Source organism: Spodoptera frugiperda, chromosome 16, assembly GCF_023101765.2.
Source record: "Spodoptera frugiperda isolate SF20-4 chromosome 16, AGI-APGP_CSIRO_Sfru_2.0, whole genome shotgun sequence".
NCBI lineage: Eukaryota > Metazoa > Arthropoda > Insecta > Lepidoptera > Noctuidae > Spodoptera > Spodoptera frugiperda.
The window spans coordinates 4,832,873-4,858,674 of record NC_064227.1 but is presented as its reverse complement, the minus strand read 5'-3'; the positions used below and the strand labels follow the sequence as shown (position 1 = coordinate 4,858,674).

The following is a 25,802-nucleotide window of genomic DNA, read 5'->3' as shown; positions in this document are numbered from 1 at the left end:
ATTTTACTATGGGATCTTGGAACAGCAAAGGAAATTGATAAACTTTAAATATTGACATTTATTTTACTAGATAAAAACTTATCGCAAAAGAGACTTTATTTTAAAAGACAGAGAAAAAGTATGAAGTACTGAAAGTAGAGACGAAAGAAAAAGTAGAGAAAGATACAAGACAAAAAAAAAGAAAACCTTGTTCTTCTTCTATAAAACCAGGCAACTTACCAATATCAACATAGACGTCATCCAACTCGGAGTCAGAATCGCTCCTATCGCTGTCCGAGTCGGAGTTCTGTTCGTCCGACTCGACTATACCGGAGAACTCAATGTTCAGGAACGCTGACTCTATGCCTTCAGCCAAGTTTGGAGGGGGTTTAGAGGGTTTTACTGATGATTGTCTGTAAAAGAATTATGGTTATAGTATTTTGAATGTTTAACTGATTTTTAATAGGTAAGTTTTTAAACAGAGAGGAGTGGAAGGAGGGTAGGGAGGCATTTGCCCTGCAGTGGGACGATCATGGCTGAAATCTAAATCTAAATCTAAGTATTTAAGAATTTATTATGAAAGATATCGTTTAGCTATAAATTAATTTTATTAATCTTTTCTTTTATGTTTCAATAAAGTTAGAGTATCATTAAATAAGCCAAATAACATGTAAGAAAACAAATCAAACACATTGATGTTACCCTCCAAATAAGCAATACGTTTTACAATTCAATTTTCAGACATAATAAGTACAATTAGGTTACCTATGTGGTCTATTCCTTCTCTCCAGCTTCCTTCGGATCCTGGCTAGATGATGAGGCTGTAGTTGAGGCAGCATCCCGTCGATGAAGTTAGCGTTGACGTAGTCGCAGGCCGAGCCGCGGGCGCCGGGCGCGCCCCCCGCGCCGCCTGCGCCCACGCAGCCCGCCGCGCCGCACCGCCCGCCCAGTGACACGCATACTCGGGAGTGATCGTCTAAGGAATAAAATAAATTACTAAGTTTTACAAATCATAACTTTCTTCACATCAAACAAGTGAATGACAAGAAAACAATTTTATGTTCAGATAATCCAGTTATTTAGTATCCAGGTAAGAAAATAACCGGAGCTGCGGACTACCTAGCGGGTTACCGGGGCTCCGGCTCAAAAAGCAGGAGTAGGAACGGGGTGGTTTTTAGTTAGTAGGAACGTCTTGCTGGAAGATCTTTGGAAAGATTTTCCTTCATTTAAAATAAAAATAAGTCCTAATATAGAGACAGTAGCTATTGTTAAATTAAATTATAATTATGTAAGGTCTCTGTACTGAAACAGACTTAATTTCGTAACTGTACATGCCTATACATAAGGGATAAGGATAAATATAATTATTTTTATTTATAATATTCCCTAATAACAATGTTCAAATATTTTTCTTAATTTTATAAATATGTTTTCCTGCAAATTATATATTATGAAAAACAAACACATAATTAATATTGTTTCAATTTGAAATACATTTTCCTCCATCCTTCAAATAAGACCTCTTCTACATGAGAGGGTTATGTTGTAATCTTCACGCTTGGCTTGGAGATAGCAGTATAAAAAGATTTCTTACTTAATCGGGTATATAGGATGACTTTCCTAAAGAAACTTTTTTCTATACTATACTTTGTTATTGTGATAAAAATAAAACTAATGAATATACAAAAAAGTTTCTTTGGGAAAGTTGTTTGTAATCATGGTTACAACCACGTGTTTAAATATCGTTCACTAATTATAAGTCACCCTACATGGCAACCGCGTGAAAAGTGGTGGTGATAAAATATGTATTCTACTCTACCATTATCAAATATAACATTTATTAATATCAGTAGGATACTCACATGCAGTTATATTCAGGTACCGATTTTTCAGTCTGTTCTCTGGTCTGTGACTATGGTGACTGGTGTGGCCCAACGCAGCTGATTTGGCTACCACGATCTCGTATTCTTTGCTGTAATGTAACGTACTATTAGTAATATATGCAATTAAATAAGATATCCGTTAGAAACTAATCATGTGGATCAATGCCTAAGAAATATGGGGCCAACAAGCAACAAACAGCCCAATGAATGCGACATCAGATGAGTTACAAAATAGGAACTTTCAACACTATACTGCAAGATTGGCGCGGTGGCTGGGTAACTGGCTGCCATGCAACGTGTAGCGGGTCCGATTCCCGCACGGAGCAACTCTTTGTGTAATCCACAAATTGTTGTTCCGGGTCTGGGTGTCAATTGTGTATGTGACTAGTATGTTTGTAAACGCACCCTCGACACAGGAGAAAATCCTAGTGTAGGGCAAAGTTTCTTAAAAAATAAAAAAAAGAGTATGACGGATGATAGTAACAGTTCGAAGGTCGTCCTAGTACGGTAATACCACATGTGGAGGCTTGTTATTAGCAATTTAAGTATCATGTATTTTTTATTAGTTTTTGTAATTAGTCTGTAAGCTTTCTTAATAGAATAATAAAATAATAAAGATAGTTCAATAAATACCTGAATCCAATATCGCCATCAGCATGTAACGCGGCGACATGTGCAGGGAAGGCGGAGGCTCGCACGGCGGGCTGCGCGGCGCCTGCCATGCGCGGGGGCCGGGCGCGGGCCCCTACATCTGGGCCCCCACCGCCGGGGCCCTCGGGGCCCTCGCCCGCACCCGATGTGCAGGATACCAGGGGGGAGCAGTTCACCACTGTTTATAGAGGTAGACAGGTTAGATTTATGTTTAGAATACACTTATATTAATAGACCTATAAGTTTGGGGTTTTTTTATAAGCAAGTAATACATTATTTATTAATAATTAATATTAACCAAATTGCAATTATTTTTGCAAATTGGTTAAAAGATAACACTTTTACACGTCAATCTTTGAAATAACTATATGAGGGCGGCATTTCCTATCAGACTACTCTGAAAATGCCGAAACAAACTTAAATGAAATAATTAAAGAACACCTCATGCAAGTTGGACTATAAGTTACATTAAATTACTGTTTAAAAGGTCAACACACGTTTCGCCAATAAGTAACCTAACAGTATCAACAAGGAAAACAATGTTTACAACATTTTCGAAAATAAATTAATACAATAAATTATTAATTAATTATGCATTGGTACAAATAAGGCAATATACATATACATATTATATAAATAGAATAAGGGAATTAATTATAAAGAGAAATCATTTAAAAATAACTTACCAGGTTTCTTGTAAGAGTTGAGCGGCGCCCGCGCAGCCCTCTCGCCACCTTCTTCCAAATAGTTGTAGGCAGCGCTGATACACTTGCTGAGACGAGCTCGACACCTGTGGAAATAGCGGAGAAATAAGAATCGGATATAATTCATTTTGATGACTAAAATCTTAGACAATGATCTCAATGTTCTAGTTAGAGCAAGGAGCAAAGATAATTTTACTAGTATCTGCAAACGGTTTAGCCCGTAGTACTAGGGTAAAACGCGTGTTAGGAATTTCATCCAGACCAATTCTTTAGGGCAAAAAGAAACTTACTAATATCTGCCAACGGCTTTGCCCGCGGTACTAGGGTAAAATGCGTACATTCGCTTCTATGTGAAAGATTAATATAATTTTGCATTTATTTAATAGGATTCAGCCAGTCACAGTCACTTCGCCGTCCTGGCAGTAAGCGGGTTAGTGGCCAAACACAGACTTATCAACGTTAAAAAAACAGGATATTTTCTACTTATTTCCTATAGAAAATAGTGTTCATACCTCCAGTAGAGCACAGCGACTGCGACGGCAAAGACCAGCAGTGGGCAGATGGCCAGCAAGGCCACGTTGCTGACGGCTCCCGGCGCCGGCGTGTCCATCGGGGACATCGCCTCCGAGTGCGCCGCGCACCACTCGCTTGACACCTCCTGTACATAAATGCAAGTTAAAAAAATAAACACTTGATGTTCAGCTAACTCACATGAAATATATTACGTGGGAGAACCATGTATCGCAAATGGGCCGGCGAGAATGCTGAGTGATATATTACAGCCTCACAAAATAACTGGCGTAAAACAACCCAATTTCCTCTTTTATCCTCCTCGAATGCCAGCAATATGATTGTAACTCCACTGGTACTGCACATGAATTGCTTACCATCAAGTGTATCCGATAGAAAAGATCTTTAAATATTTTAACTCTCTAAGGGTGCTTTTCCACCAGAGATGTGCTATAAAGATGTAGTTTTAGTAGTACAAAGATGTAGTAGCTAAAAACATGTGACCGTTTCCACTGATACTAAGCTATGTAGGTGTGCGAGTAAGATGCTCAGGTCGAGTACGCGATATGACGATAGTAGAGAAGCCATCCATAGCAAGCATCTCTCCATATAAAAATCATAGTTTAGCTTAGTCCTTTTCCACCAGTGCTCAGCTATGTGTACCAATGAATATGATTGGTGGAAACAAAAATGAGTTTTGCCAGAGCAACGTAGCACATTTCTGGTGAAAAGCGCCTCATTAATTATGACTATTCCGGTCTTAACAAATGATATCAAGAAAAAGAGGAGTTTTATAAGTTTATAAGTACTAGCCATCGCTCAACTCAAGAAATAGCACTAACCTCTGGATTGGACTCCACACCGTTGATAAAGGACTTATCCCTGGCCACGGACTGGGTAACGGCATACACCTTTACTTCGTACCGCGTCACGTTCCACAGATCCACTTCCTGCAAACAAACATACAGTTTACAATAAGTATTACACAATATTTGACCAGGGTATGTCCTAAAACGGCACCCGGTTTCTAAAGTGCTGAACTAAACTATTATCATAAAAACTCTCGTCAAAGGACGTTGTGTGTTGAATATCAGTTTATAGTATCCCGCCACGGCCTTTGTTCCATATTAATTTAATATCTTAAATACCAATAATTTTATGGAATAAAATAAGCAAACGAGCAGAAGAGTCTCTTGGACACCCGCAACACCAGAGGAGTCACGGGTGCGTTGCCAGCCTTTTAAAAAGGAATACGCTCTTTTCTTGAAGGTTTAATTTAACTTTCCACCTAACCATTTTAACTGTATAATATATTGGCTTAAGCTATAAAATTATGGACGATTTTTTACTAATAAATAAATTGTCATAAGAAGACACCTGAATACTTTTATTACCACTGCAGTATTAGTGAGTAGCACTTCACGTGAATGATTAAAGACAACTAAATCATAAACATGTTGAAATTAGAAATAACTTCGATTTTCCTCATGAACATAAAATTTTTTTCCTTATACAGTTCCCAGACTTTATATTAATCTCCAATATACATTTTGTCGGTGTGTGCCACTGACAATCGGTGAAGGAAACCTGTAATTAGGACTCTTAATTTCTATAATCCGCACAATCTAAGTCAACTCTAACAGTTGCCATGTAGTGAGAGGTAATTAAGATGGTGTTGACCGACTCCCAAGTCATATCGAGAGGTCGCCGTCGCCGACCACATCACTGAGGACACGGCGGTGCTCAGCCCATGCAGGGCACACCGCTACCGTATACTCCAACCTGTCTCGGTCTCCGGGCGGTCCTCGCAGTGATGACACTCGGGTATTTCGGAAAATTCGGAAAAGTTTTGAAAAATTCACACGATTATACACAATATCAATGATCGTATATTAAATTAAACCAAAAAATATAAAATTCCATGGGATGGCAAACAAGCAGAGGGATCACTTGATGGTAAGCAATCAATGCCGCCCACGGACACCCGCAACACCAGGAAAAACGATTGTATTGCCGGTCTGTTGTTGATTTGAGGATAGGGAGATTTGGGGATAGTAGCCGGTTATCTATGAAGCCATAAGGTGATACTAATCATCTGAGATTTTTTTTATCTAGGGGCAGTGTCCCCGCCTAGACGAGCAAAAAAAGCGTCTTACTTTTACCAAACTTAAACTTACTATAGGTATTGTAGTTTCAATATCATTCTTGTTCGTCGGTAGGGTGAGCCTGGTCCTCGGCTGCTGTTCAGGTATCTTCCTGAGGGTCACCACGTACTGGTCTAGGGAGTTGTTGTACTCCAGCGGCTGGCGCCATTGAAGATATAGTGTACCTGGAAATTATAGACAAAGATAATGTTAGTTTGTTTATGGGATAGGCAGGTCAATGAGCTGATTTATTGCTATATGCATGGACACTCAGAATGCTAGAGCAGTTACAAGTGTGGTGCCGACTATTTGAGGGGATTTGGGCTGCTAGTTGTATATTGTTAGTTTACAGATCCTGTTTATTTATTTGTGTTTAACAAAGTAAGGTAAGTACTTTTATAACTGCTTCAGTTACTTTACTAACCGTCTCCAAAATTTAAATTTGACTGTACAACAAGGTAAGTAAGTACACTTAAAAATTGATTAAACTGACGAATTGAAGTAGCTGAATTTACTTATCGTCATTATACCTTTGCAATAACAACATGCATTAAAATCCCCAATTTAGACGTGGTCTCAAAAACAAAAATATCTTTTCGCATAAGTAAAATAAAATAACTTACGTTTAGTCTGGTCACAAGTTAAATTCAGTATGATGGGAGCGGACGGGGGCACGACGTCAGTTAGCACGTACAGGGGTTCCGACTTAGGTCCTAGTCTGTCCAACAGATCGGATGACTTCACTCCATCCAGCGAAAAGTTGTAGAAAGCACGCACCCAGATCTTGTATGGTGTGAAAGGCTCTGAAAAAAGAAGGAAACAATAATTTTAATACATTTTATTCACAAAGTAAGATATGCAGAGTTTAGAGAATATGCCTGCTAGGTAGGTTTATGGATCACCAGTTGCTAAGCACAAAATCCTAAGTACTTTGATCACAGAGTCCAAATAGCAGGTACACCACTACCTACGCCTTGAAGCGAGTTTAAAATAATATAACTTAATATAAAATCTCAAATTAAAAAAACTACCAACCTACCAAAAATTTTTTCAACTGGCAACTTTTCTACTTCAGCCGTCACAGATAATTAATCACAGACAAGACATATATAACGCGATTAGTAATCTAGACAATTAAGACAGGCTTAAACTATCCACACTAATTGGATGACTGACTGTTTGAGGCACACTCCCAGAAGGTCGAGGTTATGATAAATTGGAATATTATGGCAATTAATGTAACGTTTACGAGTTTTAAATTAACTTCTTACACATTGATGTGTAAGAATGATAGTGGAAAATGATTCTTATTGCTTGGCAATAGGACTATGACTTAGGTATTAGATATCAGGTCCACCTTTCTCCAGTAATGTCTTGAGTAGTGGAGATTTAGAGTATGTTTTTAAATTGACTAGTAATTAATGGTAACCACTGACTTACGCATTGCAGTGTATAAAATATAGGTATGTATTTCTAAATGCAACTTTGGTCTAGACGCGATTAAAAAGAAATAAGTGCTTGCTTACATAAAAATAAATTAACTATTATTTAAATCTAGAAAGCAATTCGGTTAAAACAAATACCACAATGACTATTATTACCCGAAACTGTTACACGAAAAACAAAACAATCGTAAATTGTCACTTACTTAGATTTCTCAAGCGGAACCCGACTACTTTCGTCACCTTCCCGGAAGTGTTTAACAGCGTCAAATTCTTGGTCGCCCTCGAATAATTCTCCATGCCCAAATCACTGGGGAACACATTCTTCCTTTTCACATCGGCCGACTTCTGAGTCCCATTGACGATGTTCACGTCATAGCGACGCTCCCCCTGTTCGTAGTAAAGCACGTAAGCCACTTGCGTCGCATTCTTATGTCTCATAGCAAACGCCTTCTTCACCACCTCCTTCGGCTCAACATTATGCTTCGCCCAAACCTCCAAACTCTTCTCAAAGTGCAAATTCTCATCAGTCCCATTATCCTGTCGTCTCTTCCTATGTCTATGTGATCTTACATCTCTTTTATTCCTATAGTCATCGATAAGGACATGAGATGAGTAATCGTCATTGTATTTTTGTTTGTCGTTTTTGTACCAGTTGTATGATGCGTATTCAAAGTCTTTCTGTCGTTCAGGGTTTATGGATTCTGATGGTGATTCCTGGCTGAGGACGTCATTGGCTGGTTCGTCGCCCTGCAGCTCTTGCTTTCTGTTTCTTATGTGGTCATTGTGAGGTATAAGAGTTTGACTTTTGAAGTCATTGTCTGTGTTGGGAAGGGTGCGCACTGTCATGTTCACTGGCGGGGCCCATGAGAGGTGTACTTCCTCGGTAGTTACATTGTTTGCTGTCAGGTTTAGAGGAGCGGACGGAACTGGAAAGAGAGAGAAGAAGACATTTTGTAATTTTCCACAATAAGAGATATCAAAAGTGACAGTGCAAATGACGCATTCATTCATATTGGCCACTATCAATGTGATTAGAGATGTCGAATTGGTATCACATAAACCTGATTAGATAAGACCTTTGATTGGATACTAAAACAATGAAACGGCGTACAACTACTGCGTAATCATAACAAGTAAAACACTACGTAGGTAATTAGGTACATTTAGATTAAAAAATGCATTTGTTCTCGTGTTTAATTACACTTATCTGATTAACGTAAAACAATACAAAACTTCAAAATTGTTTTACCCCTAAAAAGACAGGTAGAGTACCCACTTTCGTCGATAATTTTATTTGTCTCGTGTAATAGGGAAAAGCCTGTTGCCGCACAGGCAATAATGAACCTTGACCTTTTATTTAATGGTTGAGAGTTGTTTAACCTGAAAACTAATAGGTACCTAGTACCTACATTTTTATTTCGTAAGGTGGCTTCTTTTACGTCAAGAAAAATTAAGATGGTTCTCTTATTCAAATTGGGGAAATGGCAATTTATGAAGCATGTATAATTGGTACATCCTTGTTTAATTGGTTTTGAACTTAACAGCCCTTGAAATATAATTCAAAATCAAATAAAAAAGTCCCTATTTGATAAATCGGGGAAGTTTAATGACCAAGCCATTGTATTGTCAACATACGACTAATAAAAACAACAATTACACTCGCCTCTAAACATATAAAGGACAATATATTAACAAAACGTTAGTCATACACCATATAAAGACATACAATTACATACATAATACATATACATACAAACAAACAATCCTTCAAAGCGCATGCGCGACAGGACACGATTTATCGTTAAATTCTAACTTGGAACATATACAATGTTGATTGTGAGTAAGAAAAAGTTATTATTAGCACAGGAGACAGTTTATCAAGGATATTAATTGTACTTATATCATTTTGTCACCATCCTAGCAATTTCACTATCAACGTTAAGAAGCCAAACTATCATCATTTTGCATTTATTCGACATCTTCTGCCAGCGACTTCACCCGCGGTCCTGTGAGAAAGTATCCTATGTGATATTTCCATAATCTACAACTGTTTCAAATTTCATCCTGATCCCTTCAGCCATTTTCACGTGATTGAGTAACAAACATACATACAAACTCACAAACATACGCATAATATTAAGTAAGAACACAGAACATTTGTTTTTTAAGTGGGGAAAATCATCCAGAACATTTTTTTAAGTGGGGAAAATCATTCAATGGCTTCTCTCGTCTTGGGCGAGGTGAGAGGGAGTGTCACTCTTATTAACTAAGAACCACCCCGTTTCTACTCCTAGTCTTTGGAGCCGGAGCCCCGGTAAAACCGCTAGGTATTCCGCAGCTCCGGGTCGGATAAAACAACAAACTAGTTCTAACTTCCAGTTCATCAGAAGAGATCAATCAAGTCCTATCAAAATCAATAAAAGTATTTTATACACATTAAAAGACACTTAATAGTGGGTGTCAATGTCCCAATAGGCCACTTATGGGAAAGCAAAACGCTATTGGAAAGTAGACTCCTTAATCTGATATCGGATTCCTTTCGAAAATCACCCACAAGAGGTCTATTGATAAACATAGGCCTTAATGACTCCCAGACCAGACGATCGAAAGCATCTATCGTAAAAAAATATAGAATTACCTAAAATTCGAAATATTTACCTACTTATATCCAAACTAAACTGCTCTGTTAAAAGTTAAAACCATATAAAACCCATTAACCGCGCTACAAAAGTGAAATTACTAACTAAATTTCTTTTTTTTTTGCATTACATACTCGTACAACTACTTAGAATAATGCAATACATATTATTATGTAAAATAAAAAAGAAAAACTCTTCCGTAACTGTGATATAACTAGAACGTAGAATAAAAAACCGTTACTAGATTAGCTGCGCCTGCGCGCACAAAAACCATAGAATATAAAAACGGTTTAAGGCCGTTCAAAGCACTAGTTCCGTTTTAGGTAAATTGTTAGAAATCTTTGTAATGTCACGATGACGATAATCATGACTATTGGCGATTTTACGCAAGTTTTAAAGTATAAATAATATTTTTCAATTACTTCTCCCGCCTTGGGCGAGACGAGGGAGAGTGTCAGACTCTTACTGACTAAAAACCAACCCGTTCCTACTCTTGTTTTTCGAGCCAGAGCCCCGGTAACCCGCTAGGTAGTTCGCAGCTCCGGAATATTTTGACCTAGACTAGACAGCGCTATTTAACCTAATTTTAAGTAAATATAAGGAACTTTTTTTCCCAAAAGTTATCACTATGATCGTGATTTAGTTGACTTTACAATCGATGTATTGTTCAAACATGTTTACCAAAATTATTTATTCGTACATTTTCATTAAAATATGTTGTGGAAAAGGATTATTACAAAATCTCCACTCATAAATGACCCTTCGATGAAAAACAGGATGATGACGCACGTTCCTTTACAAAATTAATTACAATGGGACGATTAAGCTTTCAGTGTGAAAACGTAGGACGCGAGGTTTCACCAAAAGGTATTAGGCTGCCAAGGCTTGGAAGCGATCAATTAAATATTTTTACTTCCATCGCAAATTGAACATACGTGACGGCTATTCCGTGTATAGTGCCCATTTAACCAAACGAGCTATTATTATGTTTTTCCTATTACGTATAGGCCGTATTGGTTTCGAGAAAGAGACTTTTTGGGGACCTCTGTAAATGGTTGTTTTGATAGCTGATTGTGGTTATATCTATTCAGGACTCGATCTCTCGAAAGATCGTAAAGATTTGATAACGGCAATAGTGTTCGACTAAATTATTTTCATCGCCTGCTAGGCTATCAAGAAGTCACCAAAAGCATATAATAACGCATTAATTCAATACTTATAGGTCCTTTCAAACCCATGTTAATACAGCAACCGATTTTTTCCAGTTTAACAGGTTAAAAATCCAGTATCAACACAGTTCCTCCATTTACCACATAAGTCTATTAGAAGATTATATGATTTCAGTATTCCGGGAAGTACGAAATCTTCCGCAGTAAGATTTACCGACCAATACAAAGTCTACGCTTACATCAGACCAGTATGCAGCACTTCAAACATGTGTATAAGAGAAATCTACAACGATCTCATTCACGGCTCAATGGTACTGAGACTGACCACTTTACGCAGTTAAATAATCCACATTTAAGTATTAATTCGTAGTAAACTGACATTCGTAAATAGTTAGTGGCTTTTCTAGACTTCCAGTAAACATTCTCAACCAAAATTTGTTGCTGATTGCCTAAAGTTGTGACTTTTTTTAGGTATTTAGGTTTCGTTACAAAACTAAGGACAAAAAAAATCTTTGCCTAAAAGAAGTGCGAGGGTCCTAAAATAACAAAAAGTACAATCCATCATAAGTGTCTATCAGTTCCTCTATTAGGTTATAGTCACAACTTGTGTCCTATTTCTTATCAGAACCAAAGTCAGTGTGTGGCAACTTCAACAGTTGTGAGCCGAGTATCCCGCATCCTGCTAGACAGTCACTTCATAATTGATTGTCACTTGCTCACACCGATACAACTGAACCACAACTATCACAATCCGAAAGCAGAAGTGACGATTGAAACATATTTATTGCTATCGGACGAATACTAGACTCTATAGTCCGCCATTTTATACAATTTATCGGATAAATGGATAATGTAGCGACAATGACGTCATTTGACTCATGTGCAGTGGCAAATTAGGGCGTCCAAACATGGCAGAAGCATTTTGAAGTATTGCCAATCGCTGTAGGAGTGATAAATACGGAAGGAACCAAACATGAGCCGTCGCTCCTTTGAATCAACAAGGAAAAGGAAGGGTATTGCATGACCCAAGAGACTTGAAGTGTGGAATATACACAAGGCACGATCAACTATTAATTATGCATGATGTGTTTGAAACGCAATCAAGTAGGTACCTACTACTCATAGACATTGTGGAACACAGTCTCATTTTACTGTAGGAAAACTCAGAAACGTTTATAGCTCAGAACATACTTCAGCCCTATATCTATAAAGCGTATGGTCCAAATTAAAGTGCAATGGTCTCCCGACCCAAAATTCTCACTCTCAAAGTAGCCCCGTCCTTAATTACAAAGGCAAACAACATTGAGCATCGCGGTAACTGTGTTAACGATCGCCGAGGCAGGCCCATCAGAAAACTCCAAACACTACAATCAATTCTAAAACCTGTAACAGTTAAAATACAAACCATTTTTGCACAACATCGATCGCGTAGTTGAAAATGAATGAAAAATTGGTACTAGGTGCGACAATTTAAGTGTTACGTTAGTATTAAAACAATAGTATAGTATGGAGGTCAGTGTCCCATTGTGTAACACAATAACATTGCTTTTATGGGTTATAAAACTACGAGTTGTTAATATTTATAGTTTTTATATCAACGAAAGTACATTATAATGAGCTGTGAACAACGGTTTACAGTGAGAGTGGTGCTATAAACACATCTGGGACTCTCGTCAACGTTGAAACGCAATCGTTCATGACTGTGATATGTTGGATAGATAGATAGTAATATCATGGCAAGAAAAGAGCATAGACACCCCAACTTAAAGTCTAGACATTTCACAGCATTGTGAGAACGTCTTCGGAACTTCATCCTTAAAAGTAAACGAATCTCAACCCTTTTCAAGAGACATTCTCGAACTTTCCATAACTTCTACGTCTTTGGGACTAAACTTTCGCTTCGTAAACGGCTGCATTAATGGCTATAAATGCTATAATTCAACATGATATTACCGTTGAAAGTGAACCACGTCTAAATTCAGCCTCACATATTGCTATAATGACAGCTCACTGATGTATGGCTAAGCAGTCGCTGAATTACTATTCTGTCGCACGCAAGATGACGAACAAACGATGTCTGTAACTTTCCTAATCATTAGATTCACATAACATCGTATCACGCTTGTTTTTTCCATAAAAGGTGATGTATGATACTTCCGATAGTATAACATAAATTAATGCAGTTATGAGTAAAAATATTCAAATATACCACATAAATTATCCGACGCAAAATTACATGTTTAGCATTTAAACGTGGAACGCCAAAGACAAAGTCAAGTATTGGTAAGAAAAAAATTGGGTTGGACGGATAAATTCTTACAAAACTGGACACTTTCGAATAAAGGCAATTTTCCCTGTGCATGAATATTAAACAAAGCGTGAAGGTATCTCGATGGCTCGATGGTGAGCCCTTTCCGCCATATTTCGCCACCCAACTTGGGAACTTCTTTTACGAACCACGCTATAGATGACTTTGAACACGAAAGGAATATACTTTACAGAATTTACCGATTTTTTTAGGTTCAAAAGTTGTGTGTGTCTGAACACTATTTGAAATGTAAATTAACAGAACCCAGGATCGTCTTAATAGAGCATATTTAAACGCTTCTATTAGTTAGAGATTGGCACAAATACCTGTTAAACCATTACTCTTTCCAAAATGGAGCACTTTATCATACCTGCTTGGTATAAGATACAAAATTCCCCAACTGTGAATGCTAGAAATAAATCTGCCTTTTGGACAAAAATAGTCGTTTGTATTTTGCAAAAAAAAAATGTCAATAACGAGTAATAATAGGTATTAGGTATGTGTTGTTTCAAAAAGCGAAGTTATTCTTATTTGTTCATCTATTCGACTTCCAAGAACGACAGGAATACGTAAATACTCACTAAGTTTATTATCTTATTCTAATACATAAATACATACATCTGAGCTGTCTCTTTAATATGTATCAAACACGTCCCCAAATAATTGTGTACGCGCCCCAATCTGAAGAAGACAGTTTTATTTATTTTCATTCAGGCCGAAATATTTTTGACACAGCTCTTCCCAAATTTCCCTTTCTAATTTGAAGTTCACAATGAACTTACTGAAGAAAAAAAAAGTGACTCCAATTCTACAAAATGGCTAAAAAGTTTCCACATCAAACGGACGATGACTCCGCATTTCCACAACGATTGGGCAAAAGTTGGTGTACAGGGAATTACGTAGGCAAACAATTTGTGTCTAAACAAATAAAATACGCAAAGAGCAAAGGGCGTACGCAACAGCTTTATATCGACATCGACAAGGCAACAAGTTTCATTAAATCTGCCTGAGATTCGGAAACTGCGAGCTAAATATAGCACGAATCTATTCTCAAACTGAGTACTTAGTACGTTATTAACTTTCCGGAATATCGTAGCCGGAGAGCTATGTTAAAACTCCAGTAGTATTTCATTTCTTCTTGGAGTATAATACTACAATACTAATCAGTAATTGATTAAATTCTACACATTTTTGAGTACAAAACGTAAACAGAACATATTTTACGTCGTATACTAACAGACTTCTAGGCAGTAAGTCATTGTGCGATAAGCAATAAGCTTCCACATTCAAGTAGATAATAATATGATCTCATACAGATAAAAATATAACGAGACAGGCACCATACGTAGAACAAAAGTGGAGCATACCATCTTAATTACACAGACTATTTAGGTAGTAGTCTAAAAACAGACGTAAAAACCTCACTAAAAACACTATCAATAGATTCAACTCTTGCGAAAAAAGGGACAAATTTTCTTCAGCTAATTTTCCCTGGCATCATAACAATTAACTGGTTAATCAATCATTTACGCATGATTTGCAAACAATGGAAAACTTCTAACAAAAGACCGATTGTAATGCAAGTAATGTTAGAAGTCAGATGGACAGTTGATTCTAAGAAAATAGTAATGATAGCTTGTGGTAGGTCAACGCTGATCTCCTGCAGGCTAGATTACAATGTAGGGTTCCTGGATTCGCAAACCATAGATGTACCTAATAAAACATGCTCGTATGGTTTAGATAAAGCAGAGCTGCGGACTACCTAGCGGGCTCCAGCCGTAAAATGAGTAATAGAAACGGGGTGGTTTTTAGTCAGTAAGTGACACTCCCTCTCGCCTCACCCAAGGCGAGAGGGCAAGTCAATGGATTTTCCACCACAAAACAAATGTTTTGTAAAAGATATTGTAAAATCCGCAAGAACCTGCTTTAGAGAATCTCTTGGAGACGAGAGTGTGACATCATTTGTCTTACATAAACATAAGACAATCATAAGAAAGGGGACACAGTAAACTATAAATATAAATCTTTGTTCAGCCCTTCGAAAAAAGGGAGCACTTAAGACAGACAATAACAATAATCTTATCTCTTTAGTGTTTTGGTGTAAATCCCAATGAGTTCTTGATAACAAATGGCTCTGTCTAAGTGGCAGCATTAACAACTAAACAAACAAACATCGGAAAAGGAAACTCTTAAAACTGCAATACTCTTAGTAGGTACCATTTTTTATTTAGGTGTTACAAGTTCAAAAACAAAACCTACACGCCGGAAATACCAAAATTTGAATACATTAAAACCAGAAACACCATTATTTAAAGTTGTCGATCTCTCGAAATACAATCTAAGGCTTAGTATAGACACGAGAGACCAATTTAGAACACGATCGTAGTCCCGTTAACATGTAGAAACCGAAATAATGTGAAACACTAAAGTCATTCTAGAACGGCTAGAGAGCTTGTAACATGGATGGACGTAGACTGTTATTTCCAACAGTCTCATAATGAACAATGCCTTAGGACTGGTTTTTAGATCGCTCGCAGTTTTACACACTAAAGGCTTGAACAGACAAGACTGCATTTTTTGCACAATTTAAACAGATCTGCTATATAAATGCGGTGTTTATGTAAATTACAAATTGGACTAGATAATATAGTTAGTTATCTTTTGCAATCGTGAAGATGTCCTTGCGAAGCGTGAACCTTGAGGATGTCTTAAAACTATTATGAACAATACGTTTTTTAACGTATATGTTGCAATGATTCCAAAATGAGTAGAGTAGAGTAATAAACAAGTAAAGCGTTAAACGGTTTCGAGTTAAAGATCGTACCTGATATGGGAATTTGCTTAACCCTGAACAGTGTTCAGTAGCCGCGTTCACGGCCACAAATCACAAATACTACCAAATATACAAACATTCTTATCACTCCATATCAACCAAAAATTTAGTACAAGACAGATAAATTCCAATACAACATGGAAAATACTAGATGTGATAGCTCAAGTAAATAAATAAAATAAAAACATTTCATTTTAAAACGGATTCGTGATTTTTATCTTTGGCACTCGGATCCCAAACGAGGATGGTTGAAGAATCGTGATGTCACGTTCATCAGACAGAATTTTGTAACTGTATTGCCTGTTTTTAACTTAGGTCATTTGGGAACATGTAAATAAAGTTTGAAGGAATACTTAATGGCATTATACCTAGACATTGTCACAGCCCACGTTGTACGTTGACATTTTCAAAGGACCTTTATAAATTGAGACTCTCGCGTAAGTACACTGTATACAGGATCGATTTGTCTATTAAATTATGATGTATCACTTCGAAATGTCAAATGGTTTTCGCGCGACTTAAAAATACACCCACCTACGTGATGTATTTCCAATTTTCCATTTAATGTATTTTTTTAAGATTAATAGTTCAAATAAATGAACAGATGTTATGAAACAATTAAAAACTAAATAAATATATTAGTCCGTCAGTGAAGACGGCCCCTTAGCATGGGCCCGCGAAGTAAGGTCAAATCTATTAAGCCGGTGACTCACTGGCATACGGGAATCATGCACCGTCGATGGACCTCAGTGGATATACGTACCTTATAAGGCTATATTATAACCTTATATATTTATAAGCATTATCTTTTAATATTAATATTTTATTATTCTGGTATTTATTGATGATCTTGTCACAGTACATTTCCTCTCGTCTGTCTTTTATAACGATTTTATAGTAACCTTCCTTCGGTTTAACTATATTGCCGTGTTTCTACTTCCTATGTGTCCTATAGATATTCTAGTCTTTAAGTTATAAATGTCTATAATCTTCAACGTTATAACTAACTACAGTTATAAATTGAAGGAGACAGAAATATCAACCTTAAAATCATTGAATTATTAGACATTCATTGTTTTAAACTGGAGAACAAACTCATCATAAAATCTTTAGTAAATTCTATGCGTAACAAAGTAGCGATAAGTTCCATTAGTTACACCCGATAACTTAGTTTACCTATGTTATGTAAAGGCAAATTTACAGAGGGCAATGACCTATACCTGGCAGAGAGAATGATGTCTCATTTTTAGAGGCAATACTGAGAATTATATTGCGATTATTGTAAAGACGAGAAACAATATTTGTTATATATTTTAGCTTTTAGTGACTGAACTGTGAACTGAATGTGTTTATGAACTAGTATGTTTGTAAACGCACCCACGACACTGGAGAAAATCCTCGTGTGGGGCAACGTTTAAAAAAACTGAACTGCACAATTCTGAGATGAAATAAAAAAGGTCTCAGTAAAACTCACAAAAGCAGACGCAATTCTTGATTATGAGATGTATTAGTACTTTTTCGCTTTCTAAATAGAGCTTAGGAGTTTTTATGGGCGAAATTTATAAATGAATGTTTGACAAAGTACGGTTATAATTTCGGCAGATCAGTAGTATCAGCGATCTTTAGAACCTTAAAGGAAAGTGATTTAGAGATTTAAGACATCACATTTCACACTCCTCGATGTCATCGAATTTCAGACGAAATTCACGAAAGAAAACCACATTGTAATTCAGGATAGATCAGGTTGAACATAGATAATTCCAGCTGTGGTTTATACAGTATTGATTTATTCAAAATCCGTCGGTTATGGTGTATAGTAGAATTATTGATGGGTACAGAACGTTTGTATTACCGATATGTATCGATTTGCGGTCGGCAGTTACTATGTACTGTTATAAAACCACTTGAAACCTACATTATAAACGGTTGTATGGCGATGAACTTTAGATTTATAGTCAATATAGCTTTTTGCAATGATTATGACGAATCTACGTTATAAATGCGTTCAACGTATTCTGTATGGCTCCTATTATCTGTATAAATATAAAAAAAGTCTGGTTTTCCTTCCTGATGCTATAAGTCCCGAAAGCACGAACCGATTTCCAAGGTTTTGCATTCGTTGGAAAAGTCTCGGGTTCCATGAGGCTTGCTTTAATCCTTTTAATCCTTAAACCTGCTTTATACATCATGTATTTATCATTTCCGTGTCTCAGAAACCCCCAAAATGAAACTGTTTAAAGAAGTGGGAGTTCAGAATGCATTTGCATGGCCACAAAACCTCTTTATAAAGATGACCTACATCAAAATGCAAATAAGGTCTAGACTGGCGCAACCATGGCATGAAATTCCATAAAAAAACACGGAAATTTTAACTCGTAACCGTAGATAACGGATCGTTTGTATTTCCGAATTTGAATTTAAACACATTTTATTATGGTGCTTTTCGCATATTTTCTAAAAGCAGAGGAGGTCCAAATCACGAAATAAAGTCGGTTTTTAGACATCTTTCATTCAAAGAATAAAATACATACAGTATAGAGATCACTCTATTTACTTAAATGAAACCTCAAGTATTACTAGTCCATAGAATCATAATACAACTAAACATTTCAACGAAATGCCGTATTTGTGTTAATCAAAGCTCAAAGAAAATAACGCACTTATTGGCTTACCTACTGGGCCTATTTCACTCATTTTTCGTTAATCGTCAGCCAAGATGATAACAAATATCTTGTTTAAATTAAGACAAGAGGTTTCTCCATACGATATATGCGTGACGATCTTAAAATATATGCATATAGGTACGGCATAGTTATAACCACAATGTAGAGCTAATGTTCTTTTTGTAGGCACAATATTTGAGCGACGAGATTAGCCCCTCGCGTCCGCCGGGAAAGATAAAAAAGGAATAAAAGTTGATAACATAATTGGCACAATTGAACTTTTTTGATGGGTTTTGACGCGTGTGTAAACCGTATTGGATAGGAAACTAGCAGTGGATGAACAGTACCCTTAGTATGAGTTTGCTTTACGTTTAAAGTAACGTAAACGAGAGCCCTTTCGGCGCTTTGATTGGTTGGTTTAAACGTAAAAGTAAAGTCATAATTTTGTAAACAAGGAACACCACATAGTCTTAAACTTTAGCCTCTAAACTAGACTAGACTAGACTCTTGGATGGCTAGTGTAGGAATTTTAGGCATATAAGTAAGTTATAATAAATATTAACTGCTTGTTGACTTATAAATAAGGTAAAAGTCAAAGTAAAAGTGTCCAAAAATACCTCTGCACTTGCACATTAATGCACTTCACTTAAATACGAAGATTTTCTTTGTAAGGAAGATAATAGAAGAAATAATATACCTATAGGAAATAGTAAAAATAAATCCTCTATTAATTATTTTATCCATTTTAAGTAAGAAATTATTGTCATCAACGATTTACCTTATAACTAAATCAAAAATAATGCCAAAGAACTTGTGCCAATTGGTCATATACAAGGAAACATAATGCAGTTCATATTAACCGCTAATTCAATTAGCGACTTAATTAACCAATAAAACAAATATAATAATTTGTTACAAGATTACATGTTGGTTTGTTATTAATAAATATGTATATTTTTTTTCTATGTGTTGTTTATAGTCCGTTCGTATGGTGTACACAATTAAGTTAAAAAGGGACACCTGTTATTAGCCTATTTTATATTTATCTGTAATATACTTATTGTAAGAAATGCCATTGGCTTTCTAAATAAAAAAAATTGTATTATATCACTAATATATGACTAATTAATTTGTGACACCCACACATGGTTGCTACTTGATGATTTTACTACAGTACTATTTGGAAGATGCCCTTGGATCCCTTGGAACCTATGATCCCAGGTACCAGATACCAACAAACCACCACAGGTGGGACCCAGTAGGACTGATGCCTGATCTGGAGCTGCAGACTACCTAGCGGGTTTACAGGCACTCTGGCTTGAAAAGCAGGAGTAGGAAAGGGGTGGTTTATAGTCAGTAAGAGTCTGACACTTGCTCTCACCTCGCCTAAGGCAAGAGAAGTCATTGGATGATTTCCCCACTTAAAAAAAAAGGTGCCAGCTACCCGAACAGGTAGTTATACAACCACTTTTGAAAGATAAATCTTTCGGAAATAAGAAGAGAACTGGAAATGCTATCTCTTTCCTATGTCTTTAATGACATCTTTTCATTAATTTATTCTATGTGGAATCGAGGACAGTTTGTTCAAATATTTTTCTGATATGTAGCTTTTCCTAAAAAAAGCTCCTGAGAATTATTGTTTACAAGAATGGAAAGAATTGCACATATAAGGTGAACTGATTGCAATAAAAAAAAAGGATTATTCTTAAGCCAAAGGTTTGAATACCCTGTAACACTATTATATTTTTTTTAGTTCCTTATTAACTGGGGACTTATTATAAGACAGTTTCAAAGTGACACTGAAGTATCTAGGGTTGAGTGAAATTACTGAAATAAGTTTAAAATCCTCAATTATCTCCATATTGCTGGTTTTGTAAGCCACAATGCCCACATGCACCATCTAACATGTGCATGCATCATCCAAATTGTCTAAATAATAAACAATATCTCATGAAATATTGATATTAAGGTCTATTATTGTTCGTAAAAATTGTCATTTCTTATATAAAACTGGTGCATTATGTTATCAAACTTATCAAAAGGAATGTCATCAGTCTACACTCTTTGTTTTCCTATCACTATTAAAGAAATAATATAAACAATCAACTGATTACTACAAGTGACTTTTCATGACTTAAAATGTATGTAATTGTATATGTTTATATGTTGTACATCTATGTATATAGTTTCTGGTTGATTGTAATTACGATGACACCATCATGAACAGTTATTTACGATAAGTAGGTGATGGAAAACAAAGATTTTTACGTTTTATAGTCATTTTAAACATGGGTTATTTTTTTTATTGGAATGTTATTCCAATAAGAATTTTATATTACTTAGTTTATCAAATAATACGTTTTCCACACATGAATCGCGTGTTTTAAACTCAAAAATGCGGTTTTAAACGTCGTATATGCCATTGTCTGGTGCAAGTGCATCAGATTTTACACAGTATGATAACAATGCACATGTGGGCATCTCGCAGATGAGAACAATTGACCAGACGGCCAAAGAGGAAGTTTACACAGTAATTATAAACAAGAACAGTGGAAAAATAAGCTCGATTTCGGCAACGTTTTGAAGAAGCCTACAGTTAAAACTCGCGATGAGTTCGTGGGCGGTATACTACGAATAGGCGTGATACCAAAAAAAACAACATTGTGCCCAGTACCTCACATCAAAAAGTCCATAAATAACAAAATTAGCAACTAACTTACCGTAAATCTCCTTGATTTCGTTGTCGTTGGCTACATTATCACAATGAACGCACAAAATAAATACAATAAAAATGGCTCCTACGGTGTAATGAATATACATCTTAAATAACACAATACGCACGTAAGAAGCGTGCGTAAACAGCTTAAACAGTATTTATAAAACACATTTTCACTTCGTTATCGGATAAGAGCGGAAATAATCTCTCTAACGAGTCATTTAATTCGTCTAAATTGTACCAATCGAACTGCCATCGAACAAGACCCCGCTGACCCCGCCGTCTGTCATTCGTCATGTCAATAAACAATTAATGTTGCCATATAAATATTTTAATTTACTACTATTTCTACCACTTCAGTAGTAATGTTAGCATTGTCATGTTATGCATAATATAAATACTACACCATAATATATGCGTTATAATGGCACTATCATCACATCTGACTCAGTTCAGGAATACCCTTAATAATATCGCAAAGATAATAATTGTACAACAACAACATCAACAAACAACTTCATGAAATGGTTGGAAGAGATGCTAACATAATAATCTCACAAAACCCAGTGGACTTGTGATAGACCACGCAAGTTATCATGTAAAACAAACCCACTACTATGTGTGATAATAAAGCCAATCTCCAAAAATGGCTTCAAGAGATTAATGTACATTTTTAAGATTATCATATTAAATCTTAGTTAATGCATTTGATGAAAGACAATAAACCAGCAGTAGTTTAAGAAGCAGAAGAAGTTCGTAAAAATACAATCACATCATGAATCACGAAATTTTATTATATGGATTCAGGTGAAGAGAAAAGTAGCAAGCAAAAATATAGAAATACCAGGGTCTGAAATGCAAAATTTAATAAACGAGTGTTTTTTATCAGTGCCTCGTTGGTCGAGTGGTCGCAAGTGCGACTGCCGAACAAGGGGTCTCGGGTTCGATTCCCGGGTCGGTCAAAGTAATACTGGCCTTTTTCGGATTTTCGAAAATTTCTCGGTGGTAGCACGAAGTCTGGAATTGTGTCCAGGCTATGGCAATAGGCTAACCCCCTATTACATGGGACTTATAACACAAATGGTGAAAAGTGGGTATACATTGTATAGCGGCATTGCGTGCCCTAATGTGCACCTCTGCCTACCCCTTCGGGGGTAAAAGGTGTGATGTTGTGTGTGTTTTTATCAATAACTATTCATGATTGGAAACAGTAAACTGTTCATGTAGTTCGTTCGACACGAAGATCAGTACAAATTAAGGGATTGTCAAACCCGGGACTTTTACATCCTCTTGCCACGACCACTTGATTAACAAGGTAGTGTAAATATCCTGTATTAGTCTTGAATAATATAAATATCAACTCTTGAATTTTGAAAGTTGCCGCCTTTTTTCTTAGTTTTCTTTGGCCATACTTTATCTGCTCAACAACCTTTAAACCAAAACGGCGCCATCTATAATTTTTTTTCGAATTTAGTAGTAAAAATATTTGTTCATGGTAACATTAAAATTACAGTATTGTTATATTATAAAATTACTTCAAAGCAAAGTTTGTAGTAACATTATATTTCAATAAAAGTTTAAATCTAAAATAATTACAAGTTCAAAGCAATTTTATATATAAATATATTTTTGAACAACTGATATTTTTATTCAATTAACTTACACTGAAAAACAATTTAATATTTTTTTCTAAATTCACAACTGTGAAGATTTGTTTTGTGATAAAACTTGGCAACACTGTCAGTGAGATTGTTTGTTCGGCTTTGGGTGTCAGCCGCTTTGTAGTTTTGCGTGATAATTATAGAAATAATCAGTGCTATCGTTGTATAAGTGAATAGAAAATGGTTTAATAATCGTGCGATGACTTTACTGTCGCGTTATTGCGCGTAATATACGTAAAATTGAGGTGCTTCCGCCATGACAATGGGTAGCACTGTCGGGAAGTATCCCGCGGCACTTGTTCTATATTTTCTGTGTATGGGACTATGGTATCCAATTTTAGGTGAGTAATAAACAATTTTAGATTGTTTTCAACGTAACAGAATAAGTATTTTAAAACCAGACGTGTGTATTTACCGTTTAGGCCATAGAAACATGGAATAGGACAATATTTTTTGTAACACTACGCGCATTTTTTTCAATTAAAGTGTTTCCTCAAAATTTGCGGTCAGCGGATGCTATTTAACTTCGATGTGTATGTATTCCTTTTGGTTGGACACGTAGGAACGATGTTTACATGGGTTTGGGTGAACTTTTATGTTTGATATGAATATTTATAGATATAAATATTTAGTGACTCCTGTTTGCTTCTCATACTCGAAAAGACTAGAACTTTTGCGTGTTAAGCTGTTCAAATGGGACTTTATGTGAGTTTTATTATGAAAACATGTTGAACACATCAATGCAATAAGAATATCTTCAAATCCTTTTGATTTGTACATATTACATATACATAATTGTGACCATTACAACATCTGTAGTTTCTGGAGAGGTAATAGTTATGACATAAAACATGAATGTGTATTATGTGAGGTAGCATACTTTTCTTATCATTTGTAAGTGGATATTTCATTTCATTGTAAACTATGCATCACAATAATAACAACTTATATGTAGCAATAAGATTTACTAGCTAAGAATAGATCATTATTGTATACAAAAGTATTTTATAACTATAAGAGTAAAATACTTTTAATGATTGGAATATTTGTTTCACATTTTTTACAAGTTTATAAATAGAGCACTAAATATGCTAGTATTATGTTATACTAACTAGATTCTGCAAGTGGCTTCGCCTGTGTGGGATAAAAAGTATCCTATCACACAAGTCAGCTCATATCCTGTCTGTATACCATATTTCATCAAAATCTTTTTGCTAGTTTCAACATGGCTAACGGACAAACATCCAATTAAATGTACTTTCACATTTATAACATAAGTGTGATATAATAATTTCTTATGTTTTTTACATTACGTGCCGTAATGTGCACCTCTGCCTATCCCTTCAGGGATAAAAGGTGTGACATTGATTTCTTAATGCATTAATTTTGGTCAGCAGTGTTCTCTGATAAGGCATATAAAACATGCCTAACTTAAATTAAACTTAATAAATTAAAAGGTAAATGGAACTATAAATCAGTGTAAAACTATTATTATCATTAAATATAGGTACTTTTGGCTTTGTTGGAAGTACAAATTGTGTGTCATTGTGTTGTGTTACTAACTAGTAAAATATAATACAATTTTTACAAGCAATTACTATGAGTAATGTTTTCTAAAGTGATTCATTAGGGAATCACTCCGTTTGTATGCATTGTGTACTAATTACAAGATTGTAGTGTTTAGCTTTGCTTAGCAATCAATCACTATCATTCAACTTCAGGGCACTTACTCATGAAACCAATCTCAATGTCAATCCAATAAAATCTCAATAATTATTCAATGTCAAAATTATACAACCCCAATTGTAGCTGTTAAAATAGCATTGAAAGTACGGAATATAAAGCCAAACTCAATATGATTTACTGATGCACTCAGAGATGATTAATGTTTAATTATTACTTAAGCTTTTCCTTAGTAACAATTTTGTTTCGAATACAATTGCTAGGACTAGGTTAGGTAACCATTAAATGACTCTGAGTATGACAGTTTGTTCAATATCTACACAATATGGATGCAATGGGTGCTAGTGTTGCAACTCAAGAGTACGAAATATGAAAATATCAATATTGGTAGACTGGAATTGGATTGAATTGAAATTGATTTGGTAATCCACCTGTATTTTAACCTTTAACTAGTGACGTGAAAAATTTATAACACTATAGGTGACATGTCGTCTCACAGGCTACAACTTTTAATGTAGATTTTTTCGGAAACTATAATTGGAATGTTTTGAAACTATATATGTATTATACCAGTAGTATGTAATAAAAGACATATTAATGAATTTATTCGTTTTTATTTATATATTTATATTTAAAAAATAGGAACAAATAATAGTGAGGGCATTTCAGACTTTTTCGACATGAGATCTTTATTTTAGTATTTTGTTTTACTGAGACGCGGGGTCGCGGCAAGGGGAAGTGCATTATTCTAAGAATTGGTAATGTGCGCGACGCCTGTGAGGCTACACGTCACTAGTTAAAGGTTAACATAGTA

At 35.7% G+C, this 25,802-nt stretch overlaps 2 protein-coding genes across 2 annotated transcripts in view; one reads left to right on the top strand and one right to left on the bottom strand.

Moving 5' to 3' along the window:
- Positions 1-21,949, bottom strand: part of LOC118280609 (uncharacterized) — a 30,877-nt gene extending 8,928 nt beyond the window's left edge. Inside the window, exons 1-11 of the mRNA XM_050699202.1 lie at positions 21,649-21,949; positions 7,520-8,242; positions 6,495-6,674; positions 5,905-6,056; positions 4,570-4,677; positions 3,730-3,875; positions 3,200-3,303; positions 2,496-2,691; positions 1,842-1,951; positions 745-955; positions 220-392 (exon numbers count right to left, since the gene is read on the bottom strand). Of these exons, the coding sequence (XP_050555159.1) occupies positions 220-392; positions 745-955; positions 1,842-1,951; positions 2,496-2,691; positions 3,200-3,303; positions 3,730-3,875; positions 4,570-4,677; positions 5,905-6,056; positions 6,495-6,674; positions 7,520-8,242; positions 21,649-21,748 (2,203 nt within the window). The 5' untranslated portion in view covers positions 21,749-21,949. The remainder of the gene's footprint in view (positions 1-219; positions 393-744; positions 956-1,841; positions 1,952-2,495; positions 2,692-3,199; positions 3,304-3,729; positions 3,876-4,569; positions 4,678-5,904; positions 6,057-6,494; positions 6,675-7,519; positions 8,243-21,648) is intronic.
- Positions 21,950-23,376: 1,427 nt separating this feature from the next.
- LOC118280661 (tyrosine-protein phosphatase 69D) overlaps positions 23,377-25,802 on the top strand; it is a 36,979-nt gene continuing 34,553 nt past the window's right edge. The window contains 1 exon segment of the mRNA XM_050699644.1: positions 23,377-23,646. Within this exon segment, the coding sequence (XP_050555601.1) occupies positions 23,562-23,646 (85 nt within the window). The 5' untranslated portion in view covers positions 23,377-23,561.